Below are 13,422 nucleotides of genomic sequence, written 5' to 3' on the forward strand. Positions count from 1 at the left end.
TTCATTCTAGCAATGGAAAATAAGCAAAAACCTAAAATAAGTTTTGTAAAAACAGTCAAGTAAGTAAAACATGTATCAGCTTTTATTTTGAAACATTACTTACAAAAAGCTTTTATTTAGCCACCCATACTAAAAAGTGATTTAAAACTTACTATGTATCAGTCGGTGTGCTAAGCTCTTCACATCTATTATCCCATTTGAATTTTAATTATTTCATTTCCTCATGAAAAAAGGGGCCTAATTTAGCAGTGAACAAATTATAAACTTATCCAACACTTAGAATTTGCCACAGAAATGAAATATAAATGTATGTGTATATATATATTCACAACCACTCTTCATTTAATATGTTCCACAGTTATTACCAACATTCACCAAGAATCTACTATATACCATCACTGGACTAAGCACTGAGGATTAAAAAAAAGAGGAATAAGACCAACACCACTGATCCTAAAAGGTTCACAGACTAGCATAGGAGATAAACAAGTAAACAAACTCTTTTAAAATAATATGGCAAGTGTTAGTCCTTTCCTCGAAACATCATAGCAGAGAAAATAGCAGGGATCAACTCACAGAAGATACACAGTAAGAGTCTGAATAAAGCAGCAGCATTAAGGAATGAAATGAGAGTACACAATCTAGAGAACGTTAAGTGGTAGAAGCAGCAGGAACAGGCGACTAATCTGAAGGTGGGCAGGAACCAAATGACCCCACAGGACAAAGTTATAGGAAAAAAAAGAGTTTGGTTTTACACACACTGAGCCTGAATGCCTGCATTCGAGTGGATGTATACAGAGACAACTAGACAGACAGGTCTAGTATCCAGGAGAGAGATCCGGGCTGGTGATGAATTCGGAATCAAGGGCACATGAGTAGTAACTGGAACAGGGGGAAAAATGAGACTGGCAGATAAAGAGTACAAAATGAGAAGAGGGTTAAGTGGAATCACAGAATGTGCTTTTAAGAAGCAAGAAAAAAACAGTGAATAGCCCACTAAGCTACAAAAAGTCCTCTCGTCCCAGACCACTTCTCAAAAAACAAAACAAAACAAAACTTTGCACTTAACATACCGTGAAACCATTCTACATACTCAACTCATCAATGCAGCAAACATTTATTGTGCATTTCCAAAGTCATAAAGCACTGTGCTAGCTGCTGAGGGTAGCCAAGGATGAAGACAACACAATCTTTAATCATTAAGGATCTAGCTAAGATAGAAGCAGTTGAACAAGTAGGTTAAGAGCACAGGATCTAAGTTGGCGTTCAAATCTTGGTTCTGCCATTTACTTCCCCAGTGACCCTGGGCAAAATACTCAGCCTCCAAATACTTCTGCTTTCTATCTACAAAAGGCATCATAATAGTATCTATTTCCATATGGTTGCTATGAAACATAAATGAGTTAAGATCCATGTCATGAGGAACAGCGCTTGACATACAATAAATGTTCAATAAATGTTAGTTATATCATTTGTTATTATAAAAGTTACCAGAATAATTGCATGGGCACAATAATCATACAAATAAATAGTGCTACTAGATTTCCCAAGACATAAAAAGAGAGGAATTCAGGGAGCACTTCACTAAGCTGCCCCTCAGGGCAAAGGTGCTCATATAGTGTCTCTGTGTGAATTAGTATGCAGCCTGCAGGGGCACTTGGCTGGCTCTGGTACAACATATGACTCTTGATCTTGGGGTTGTGAGTTCAAGCCCCAAGTTGGGTCTAGAGCTTACTTAAAAAATAAATAAATAAAATAAAACAAAACAAAAAAAGAATGCAGCCTGCAGTTGTACAAGAAGAGGGTAGTCTGGATTTCTGTCATCACTCAACCTCCTTGACAAGCACCTTTATGCATGATATAACCAGCACAGCCATAAATGGCAGCCTGGAAGACAGGGCATTTAAGCTAAAGAAAGGTGAAGAGAGTACTCCAGTAGAAATGTACAAGAAAGGCTGTACGCTAGCAAGAACATACAACTTCAAGTAACCCAGAGTGGCCAGAGCACAAAGACCATTTAGAAGATAAGCTAAACACAAACCTATGAAGGCAGATGGAAGCCAGATCGTTGAGGATCTTGAATACCAGCAAAGGCATTCAGTAGTGATGCTAAGCAGGGGAGTGATGTAATTCCAATACTGCTTTAGTAAGAGTAATCAGGCATTATGTACTGAATGGATCTGAGCATGAGCAGGTAATGGATTAGACCACTGCAGTGGTCTGCTCGTCTGAGTTCCTCAAAGGCAGGGACTGGGTGTCTCATTCCTTTCTGTATCCTCCAAAGTGCTTAGGATAGAATAGGCACTCAATAACTGAAGTATAAATGAATAAATGAGCCAAACAGTAACATGAGCCTTAGTTAGAGTGGGAATAGTGACAACAGAAAATTACATATTGGAAGAATATCGCAGAGACAGAAACAAGGGTATCTGCTGACTGATGAAATGTGGCAAGGATAGGGCAGAATCAATAAAGACTGTAAAACTGATAAATACTATGGCATTGCATTACAGGTTTCTGTGAGAGCCAAATACAATTATGTTCATGAAAATGCTCTATGAAAAAAAAAGAAGACTGTTTTTCTCTGGAATAAAAGCTACTCATCCTGGAAGGATATACTACTATATTTGACCTTGAATATATCTCATCGTTTTAAGACATTTATCTTCCTTTTGTATTCACAAGATTATAAAACCTTTAAGAGTACACAATGTGTCTACTGTTATGAAGCATGATAAAACCTTAACTGTTGTCTTAATTAGCACTTTCTCACTCACAGAAGAAACGATTATTGAACCTAATCCATCTATACACCACCAAAATACACACACACACACACACAGATACACAGAAATATATACACACTTATATAAATACATATACACATACACAACACTGTTTTGTGAATGTAGTCTTAGGCTGTGAACTCCTACAGCACATTTACTTTGCTTTATATTCCCAGGGTGTCTGGCAATGAGTGTTATAGGTACTCAAATATTTGTTGGACTAAAATGAACTGAACTGACAGGAATCTCACAGAGCTTATCAATGATTTCTGGTAGTCTTTATGTTTCCCTCTCCCAGTCTCAGTGCTCTTCTCACTGTTTATTAAATTTATACTGTAAAAGAATGAGATCCTAATATGGTTAAGAAGATAGAAAAAAGGGGACACCTGGGTGGCTCAGTTGGTTAAGCATCAGACTCTTGATTTCAGCTGAGGTCATGATCTCAGCAACCCCACATCGGGCTCTGAGCTGGGTGTGGAGCCTGCTTAAGATTCTCTCTCTGCCCCTCCCCACACCCTGCCCCTCTCCCTCTCTAAAAAAAAAACTAAAAAAAGAAAAATCAAAAAATATGATTGTCAATATATATGATCTATGGTGTGCCAGGAAATGTTTAACAAGTGGCTCGGGGTGGGGTGGGGTGTCTGATTTTCAATATTTGCCAATTTCCACGGCTTAAATACTCCCACCATGGCCTATTTCATGGTAACAACATGGTATCAACTAGTTCCCAAATTCCTGAAAATTTAACAACTGGCCCTCACAAACAAGCATAAGCCAGCTCCAACAAATCGCTAGATGCAATATTTAGATGCACAGCACGCATGATCTCAAACTCTGCTCTGCATTACTACCTTCTACATCCCCAAAGAAAAGTACAAAAGACAAGGAAAAGGGAAAATCCACACCCTATTCCCTTAAGGCCTTTACCTCCATCTATAAAGTAGTCTTCCTTTAAACTGGGCATCTGATCCAGCCCAGAAATTCCTTTTGCCTAGGCTAGTAACATTTGAAATTTTCTGATCATGCACTCCAATCAGTAAAAAATGTTTAAAAATATATCCCCAATATATGTTAATATATTTGTTTATAAGTTACATTGCAGCTACTATATATACCATATATACTAACAGTACAAATTATAAAACATACACAAAAAAACAAACTTTAAAAGATAAAAATTAATACAAATGGAAAAGAAAAATTTCCCTCTTACATCCCAATGGACTATCTTACACACACCCCTGTGGTTTACAGTCTAGTTTAGAGATTACTAAAGTCATTATCAAAAGCAAAATGAATAGCTTCCTGGTCCTGTTTCCCTTTCCTGGACCTGGATCTTCCTATTCCAATGCTGAAAAAAGGCAAGTACCAACCATGGAAAAGAAAGGAGGTAAACGTTACCAAGGTCTTGAACAAAAATGGCCTACAGAAAAGCAAATCAGAGACCCCTTTTATAATACAAACTCCACAGGATTAAGACTCCCTGGGAATGAATCACTGGAGAGGCTCCAAAGACACCAACCTAACTGGAGTTTTTAACCCCATAAAAAGACATATCCTGGCCATCCATATCAACTCAAGCAAATAGAAGGGCTGGGAAGAAACATGAGTTTCCCCTAAGGACCAAACATGTCCTCCAAATAATTGTAATATTAATAAAATCTTAAGTTGGGAAATACAGAGTACAAAACTATGCCAGATACATATAAATCATATAGAATAAATATAGCTCTTCTTTTCTGTATGCAAGCTGTCCTCTGGCAAAGCACAGTTTAAGCCAAACATGCTAGTCCCAAATCAAAAACATTAACTTTGCTTAAAAAAAAAAAAAAATCAAGAAATGAAAAACAAAAACTCCTTATCAGGATCACAGAATACTGAAGACCTTCCTAAGGAAGATTTTACAAACATGTTTAAAAACACTTAATGATACTAAAGGCTTCTGAAGAAATGAGCCAGGTAAAGTGTTACTGCTTTTCCTTTCTTGTTGTCAATTTCCCTGTCATACATATAAAGCACTAAAGATGAATCTGCCTTCAACCCTGTTCCCTGAAAGAAGAAAAAGAAAAAAAAAAAACCACACAGAAACAGAAAAAAATTTTTCTGAGCTACCATTTCACCAAGACTAGCAATATTTGGGGCACCTGGGTGGCTCAGTCAGTTAAGCATTTGCCTTCGGCTCAGGTTATGATCCCAGGGTCCCGGAATCAAGCCCCAGGTCGGGCTCTCTGCTCAACAAAAGCCTGCTTCTCCCTCTCCCTCTGTCTTCTGCTCCACCTGCTTGTGCTCTATCAAATAAATTCAAAACATCTTAAAAAATAAAAAAGACTAGCAATATTTAACATGAAGGAATCAACCCCTTTTTAACTATTCTTTTCATCCTTTGATCCCTTATTACATAGTTGCTTCACACTGACTTAAGACTCAAAGCTTTGGCTGAAATGATAACCAACTTAAAAGATCCCCACACCTAAAAATTATCTACCTTCCCATCCACTGAATCTTCCGTTTCCTCCCTTCTTTAAGGAAGATGGGGTCTCTCCTCCCTGGTAACCAAATGTCCTAATAAAAATTATTTTTAAAAATGTCTTACTGGCTCTTACTTCAATAAGGCTGCCTAAACACACATGATTATCTCTCTTCTGTCCAAATTCCCATTGAAATAACAAGAGAAGAAATGGTTTAAATCTAAATAAAAAACATAACGACACTAGAAAACAAAAAAGGATGCCATTAGCAGACAAGAGTTTTCACAAACTCTAGATCCATGATTCTCAAACATTAGCATGCATCAAAATCATCTATAGGGCTGGTTGAAACATAGATTTGAGCTAATATAACATTGTATGTTGAATACACTTTAATAAAAAATTAAATTAAATTAAATCAGGGAAATCCAAATCAAAACCTCAATGAGATATCACCTCACACCAGTCAGCATGGCTAAAATTAACAAGTCAGGAAATGACAGATGTTGGCGAGGATGTGAAGAAAGGGGAACCCTCCTACACTGTTGGTGAGAATTCAAGCTGGTGCAGCCACTCTGGAAAACAGTATGGAGGTTCTTCAAAAAGTTGAAAATAGAGCTACCATATGATCCAGCAATTGCACTACTGGGTATTTACCCCAAAGATACAAATGCAGGGATTCGAAAGGGTACGTGCACCCCTATGTTTATAGCAGCAATGGCCACAATAGCCAAACTGTGGAAAAAGCCAAGATGTCCATTGACAGATGAATGGATAAAGAAGATGTGGTATATATACACAATGGAATATTATGCAGCCATCAAAACGAATGAAATCTTGCCATTTGCAACAATGTGGATGGAACTGGAGGATGTTAGGCTGAGTGAAATAAGTCAATCAGAGAAAGACATGTATCATATGACTTCACTGATATGAGGAATTCTTAATCTCAGGAAACAAACTGAGGGTTGCTGGAGTGGTGGGCGTGGGAGGCATGGGGCGGCTTGGTGATAGACATTGGGGAGCACATGTGCTATGGTGAGCGCTGTGAATTGTACAAGACTATTGAATCACAGATCTGTACCTCTGAAACAAATAATACATTATATGTTTAAAAAAAAAAAGAAGCAGAAGATGAAGAAGATAGCAGGAGGGGAAGAATGAAGGGGAGGAAATCGGAGGGGGAGATGAACCATGAGACGATGGACTCTGAAAAACAAACTGAGGGTTCTAAAGGGGAGGGGGGTGGGAGGATGGGTTAGCCTGGTGATGGGTATTAAAGAAGGCACGTTCTGCATGGAGCACTGGGTGTTATATGCAAATAATGAATATCATGGAACACTACATCAAAAACTAATGATGTAATGTATGCTGATTAACATAATAAAAAATAAAATAAAATAAATTAAATCAAATTAAAAATAGGTTGTATAAAAAACACACAGACTGCAGGATTCCACCCTCATGGATTCTGATTCATTAGGTTTAGGATGGGCTCAAGATTTTGTATGTCTAACAAGTTCCCAGATGATGATGATTCTGCTGGTCTGAGGACCACATTACAAGAACCACCATGCTAAGTAAACAGAGATCACTAAAAGGAACAATTTTTTTATAAATTTTAATTAGCATCCTCAGAGAGATTCAAACGAATGATACAGCCATTGTTTTTCCAGTACTTGTAAAATAACAAAGAGTTCTAGAAACCTGGAAAACATAGAATTCCTGAATTTAAAAATAAAAATCAAAGGGCTAAATAACAACTAAAACCCAACAAAGCAAAGTTTTTCCAAAACTGTGGAAAACAGTCTAAGACATCTTCCAAAACATACAGCAAAAGACAAAGAGATGGAGATTACGAGAGACAAATTAACAAGCATAAAGGGTTAATAGCTATCTAATAGGTTTCTGGAGACAGAACAAACATACCACTTAAGTAATCAAGGAAGAAATTTCAAACCTTGATACCGCCTGGCTAATCTCCAACCAGGTAAAAAATTTTAAAGTCAACAATTGGACGCATATTTGTGACATTTCTAAACTTAAAAGACATAAAGAAAACTCTAAAAGCTTTGAGGGGAAAAACACAGGTTATTACAAAGCAATATGAATCAGACTAGCATCAAACATTTCATTAGCATGAGAGAAGAAAAAGGAATGTTGTTTACAAGGTTCAGAGATGCAATTATTTTGAACCTGGAATTCTACATCTAGTCAAATCAAATACAAAGGCAAAATAAAGACATCTTTGGAAATTTAAGAACTAAGAAAACTGAATTCCCATCCATATTTATTTCCTACTTCTACTGTGAGAAGTTATCACAGAACTCCAAAATGGGTTTCAATGAGCTAAAATTAAGGTGCTGGCAGAATTACATATCTTTTGGAAGCTCTAAGGAAGAATCCATTTCCTTGCCTTCTCTACCTTCTAAACGCTGCCTGAATTCTTTGACCCCTTCCATTTTCATCATTATCATTAGATGTACTCAGTACTTAAAAATTTCTTAGTTCCTTAAAGAAATGCAAGGGACTACAGCTACACTATATAGCCCCTGACAGAATAAATGAAAAATATGCTCTTTATCATTTCCTTAAAAAACATTTTAATCAATTAATATTTTTATTAATAAACACCTACCGAATCATTCGCTGCTAGTGCAAGTGCAAGGTTCACTGTAAGAAACAAAAAAAGTAATCAAATTTAGTAACTTTCTTCTACTAAAATTCAGTTTGCCTTCTAATATTTTCAATGTAATAACCAAAGCACAGAAATTTTTTAATGTATCTCCTTTACTTATAAAAAACAAAGACATGGAGAGAATACAGAAAGTAAAAAAGACAAAAAAGAGTAACATTCCAACATAAGCAATAGATGCCTGTCCTACAATTAACAGTTTAAACGATTCATTTTTATAACCTGTTATAATTTTGTTTAAATAATCTTAGTTTTTAAAAAACAATGTTACTGGTATATATAGTTCAATTATTTTCAAAAACATTTTGCCTAAAAAATATATACCTTTTAATAAATAAAAGTATATATGATCCTATTGCTTTTTAAAAATAAATGCTGATAGGGCACCTGGGTGGCTCGGTTGGTTAAGCGACTGCCTTCAGCTCAGGTCATGATCCTGGAGTCCCAGGATGGAGTCCCACATCGGGCTCCCTGCTCAGCAGGGAGTCTGCTTCTCCCTCCGACCCTCTTCCCTCTCGTGCTCTCTATCTCTCATTCTCTCTCTCAAATAAATAAATAAAATCTTTAAAAAATAAATAAATAAAATAAATAAATGCTGATAATGCAGGAATTCCAAATACCTAACTCACAAATACCTGCATATGAAAGGCTGGACCACTCTGCAGAGGAAAGGGAAGAGGGTCAAAGGTAAGGCAGTAAAACATGTTCCCAAAACTGCTATTGCTAGTGAATCCTTCTTTACAGAAGGAAAGTAGTCCCAAAACCACCTTGAGCCCAGCAATAGAGATATGCTACATCTGAGATGAAGAGAGGTCCAAAGGTAACAAATTTCCAAGACTGATAAGTAGACTTTCATACTGTGAATCACATTTATTTAATAGAACAATGTTATAAATGATGCTGAGATTATTTCCCTTAAAGTAGTTAAGAGCAGGGGTACCTGGGTGGCTCAGTCGTTAAGCATCTGCCTTTGGCTCAGGTCATGATCCCAGGGTCCTGGGATCGAGCCCCACATCAGGCTCCCTGTTCAGCGGGAAGCCTGCCTCTCCCCATCCCACTGCCCCTGCTTCCGTTCCCTATCTCACTGTCTCTCTCTGTCAAATAAATAAACAAAATCTTTAAAAAAATAAATAACTAAATAAAGTAGTTAAGAGCATAAATTTTCAAAGTAGACCTGGTTTCAAAGTAAATCCTAGTTCTACCACCTTCTATTATATAACCTTGAGTAAGATATTTTACCCCTAAATCTATTTTCCTCCTCTATAAAATGGGGATAATTCCTATTTCATAACTGTTGTGAGAATTAAATGAAATACTGATATAAAGTACTTAGCCTAGGACATGTCACTTGACAAATTAATTTTTATAAATTATCAAATAATTCTGAATTTCAGGTATATCATAGGTTAAACCATCTAACTATTAAGCAGAAACTTTTAAGAGACTACTTCATTTCAGTGTTAGGGTCTTCTCACATTTATACAATGGAATCACAGAGCATGTTTGTATTAACCATGTATCATCATTCTAACTGAAAAAAATTTCTACCATACATATTCAAATGGGAAGAATTCTGAGATAGTTTGGAACATATATATAGTCCCAAACATGTATATAATGTGTCTATATATATATATATATGTGTATGTGTATGTGTGTGTGTGTGTGTGTGTGTGTGTGTGTGTGTATGAAAGAAATATAATACCAACAGAGTCACACAGAAACAACTTATTTCTAAGACTTATGTATGCAAATAGAGCTGTCAGAAAGAAGTAAAGGCCAGTTCTTTGGGACAGATGGTTTAATGCTAACAAAAAAAGCAAGGAAGGGGCATTTACTGAAACACCTACTATGTGTCACAACTGCATATTTTCTCATAGATTTTCCTATTTAAATGCTGTCACATTCCATGACAATAGAAGACCGCTAACCAAATACAAAAACAATGTTTTAAACAAGTACTAGCCTACAGACCCAACAAATTATACTGCATAAAACTCGAAGAACTTAGGGATATCATCATGAAAATATTCTCCATCTTTAACCAGTCCAAGTAATCACAGAGCATGCAAAGGAATTTCCATTACTGAAAACAAATAAATGTACTCTGAATTTTCAAAAAACAAGAGGTGGATTCTACAACCACAGACTAAAACCTTCTAAATTTTAAAAACAAAATATTAAGTAGATGGATTGTAGGCCCTTAGGAAAGAAAGTAAAAATGTGTAGCATATAGCATTAATTCATTAGGAATAATCACTAATCATTTTTTAATAATAATACAGTATCAAACAGTAATATTATAGGTCCATTATAACTATAATACTTGGTAAATCTTATTTTCTTCAAAACATCTGAAAAACTCTTCCACAATTACCTTCGGGTCAAAATGAGAAAAAAAATTAAGCTAATAAATTATATAGCTGGATTTGTAGCTGGCTGTACAACCATAAAACTGCTATACTGGGAAATTACTAAAAATGGCTTTTTAAGTGAAGACACAAGACCTTTAGTCACAGAACTCTGTACTAGCCCTTCTTATTTCAAAATGTCATTGATTTCAATGGAACTGAAGAATTTTAAGGTACATATATCCCCCAACTTTAGGTTAACAGTCTGGGGGAAAAATTGTAATTTAAAAGATCTTGTCAATCTAGAACTACATGAAAATCGACAAATAAAATACAATCGTCATTTTTTAAAAATCTCCTGCAAAAAAGATAGACTAGATAAGACCTGAATTAGCAGCCGTTCCTATTGAAATGACTGAAAATTAAATACAAGGCAATAACAAGATAAGAGTGTTTTATGACTCCAGGAGCGCCTGGGTGGTGCAGTCAGTTAAGAGACGGGCTCTTGATTTGGGATCAGGTTGTAATCTCAGGGTTGTGAGGTTGAGCCCTGAGTCGGGCTCTGCACTTAGTGAAGAGTTGCTTGCGATTCTCTCCTTTCAGTCTGCCCCTGCTGCTCATGCTCTCTTTCTCTAAAATAAATATATCTTTTAAAAAAAAGGGGGGGTGTTTTATGACTCCAAATTAATAATATAAGCTACTTCCGTTGTGCAGGATTGGAAGAAGGGAAGTCATTACCCTTTTACATTATTAACCTGTAATAAGAAATTTCTGTGGTTCCTGGGTAGCTCAGTTGGTTAGGCTCTTGATTTTGGCTTGGGTCCTGACCTCAGGGCCCTAGGATAGAGTCTGGCATCAGGCTCCATGCTCAGTAGGGAATCTGCTTGAGGATAATCTCTCTCCTCCCTCTGCCCCTCTCTTTCTCTCTCTCTCTCTCTCTCACAAATAAATAAATAAATCTAAAAAATTTTGAAAATTTCTTTTGAAAAATTGGGGGACTATCTGGTTATTAGTCTTGGATGGTAACTCTTTTATATCTGGTGGCATGTCTCCTATGAATCTGAAAGCAGCATTTCAGTCACAATGAAATCTACAATCAATTAAAAAGAGCCACCAAAAAATTCTCTGCTCCAGTATTATTATTATAAAAGATATAAAGATTAGATGATATTTTAAACAATTAAAACAATGTTAAACCTTCACAAATTTTCAAATATTTGATCAATGCTGATTTTATGAATGTTGAAAATTATATTATGGTTAAATGAAAAAAGGCCACAATAACATAAAAAGTCTCCTTGCAACTGTGTAGCTATATGTACATTGACAGACTGGGAAAGAATATCAAAGAACAAGTAATTTAGTGTTAAAGTTACTAAACGTTTAAGAAATAATAACAGCAACCAAATATTGAGCACTTACTATGTAGGAGACACTGGGCTAAGTGGTTAGCTTATTTAATTTACATGGCCACCCTATGAAAAAGGTTATCGTCATTGCCATTTTACAGTTAAGTAAACTGAAGATCTGATGGGCAATCTGATGGGGAATCTGACTTCCTTTTCCTCAGTTAAGGAGTCAAAGACCTGGCTATATACTTAGTTTTTTCAAACTGCTAACCTAAGTTCCTAATCACTACCAACTCCTGACACTACGGAATTTTACAAATAACTCTTTAAAAATCAAAACTGTAATTTTAATGCTGTGCACTTGCCAGTTGGCATAAATTCCTAATTGAGATCAGAATATCTTATAATACCTGCTGTAGTAGACTTTCCAACTCCACCTTTTCCAGAAGCCACAACTATAACTTGCTTTACACCTTCTATCGGTTTCTGCTTTGGAAGTCCTCGGGACATGATTTGTGCTCTTCTTTGTTTTAGGGTCTCACTGTCAGCACCAGATAACTTAAAAAAAAAAAAAAAGTCTTAAAATAAGCCATCTCTATTATCATTCTGTTAAAGTAAAAATTCGGAGTTTGTAATAGGGCTTTCTTTTCTAGGTTAATTCTGCTGATCTCCATTTGTTAGGTCCTTTGTACCATCTACCTACTGCTATTGATCACAATCGTGGAAATACACTGTTTAAGCTGAAATTTATCTGCCAGGATACGCAGACGTTAAAAATGTAAAGTAAATAAACTGATTCTTTATGGAGTTAAATCCTCCACGTGTTTCCTTCTTTTTAACCTATTTTCTAAATAAACTAAAAGAGAAAACAATGCACAAGTCACACATCCATGTTCTAGACATCTGTTTCATTTCCCGCCACGCCTCGGCCTGGTCCTTCTGGGGGCCTGCTTGGAAAGTGGGGACGTCCAGCCAACTGGGGTCTCACTTTGCCGCCGAGTAGGCGGAGGCCCGTTAAGGTCTGAGGCGACTCCACAGCAAGAGGTTATGCCGGGGCCCCTGCGGCCCTGCCGCCCCAGCATCTCCGTCCCTTCCGCCTCCCCCTGTCCAGCAGCACCACGAACCTGGCGCCGACAAACCAACACTCGGCTTCCCGCAAGCGGTACACTGGCCCCGCCACCACCCCGAAGCAATACCCCGCCAAAAATCAACAAACGCTGCCAACACCCCATAGCTCGGAACACTGCTTTAAGCCCAGCCCGGAAACCGTCGCGGCCGTCGTAGGGTGATGACGTCACGTAGTAACGCTCAGCTTCCTCTCCCTAGAGACGAGCCGCCTTTGAGTTTCTTCAGCCCGGCAACCCAATTTGTTAATGCAGTCCGGTTCGTAGCCAGGTACAAATATTTTACAGAGTTTAATCAAATATTTGTGAAGCGTTTTTCACATACCTCATCTGTTTGGCCCTGACAGAAATCCTCGGGTAGGTAGATACGAGACTCTTACTAGTATCCTCTTTTCAGTAGTAAGAAATGAGACTTGAAGTTTAGAGACTTGACTGAAAAGAAGTAGGAAATGGTAGAATTTGGGAAAATGACTCCAGGTTCTCAACTGCGCAGAATATGGTAACTTAAACATTCCCACTGTTAAGAATTTTGCTTTACCCCCACCCTGCCCGCGTGATCTACAATAATAGTGTATAATATATATATACATAATCAGAAATAGCTAAATCAGAAGGCAGGTCTAATTAAGCAAGTTTTGCTCAAGAAGAA

General features: G+C 37.0%; 1 protein-coding gene across 3 annotated transcripts in view; it reads right to left on the reverse strand.

Annotated features, from left to right (window-relative positions):
• NUBPL (NUBP iron-sulfur cluster assembly factor, mitochondrial) overlaps window positions 1-13,183 on the reverse strand; it is a 216,954-nt gene extending 203,771 nt beyond the window's left edge. For 2 of the 3 annotated variants that reach the window (XR_015768513.1, XM_028114937.2), the window contains exons 1-3: window positions 12,774-12,883; window positions 12,060-12,207; window positions 7,893-7,927 (exon numbers count right to left, since the gene is read on the reverse strand). Coding sequence is in view for 1 of the 3 variants with exons in the window: in XM_028114937.2 (XP_027970738.1) it covers window positions 7,893-7,927; window positions 12,060-12,207; window positions 12,774-12,881 (291 nt within the window). In the remaining 2 variants the exon portion in view is untranslated. Of the gene's footprint in view, window positions 1-7,892; window positions 7,928-12,059; window positions 12,208-12,773; window positions 12,884-13,098 lie in introns of those variants that run through there. The other variant, XR_015768514.1, reaches the window with a different exon arrangement.
• Between the last annotated feature and the right edge of the window lie 239 nt (window positions 13,184-13,422).

Source organism: Eumetopias jubatus, unplaced genomic scaffold (genome assembly GCF_037043125.1).
Source record: "Eumetopias jubatus isolate StellerSeaLion01/CBP00866 unplaced genomic scaffold, mEumJub1_p1.0 scaffold_7, whole genome shotgun sequence".
NCBI lineage: Eukaryota > Metazoa > Chordata > Mammalia > Carnivora > Otariidae > Eumetopias > Eumetopias jubatus.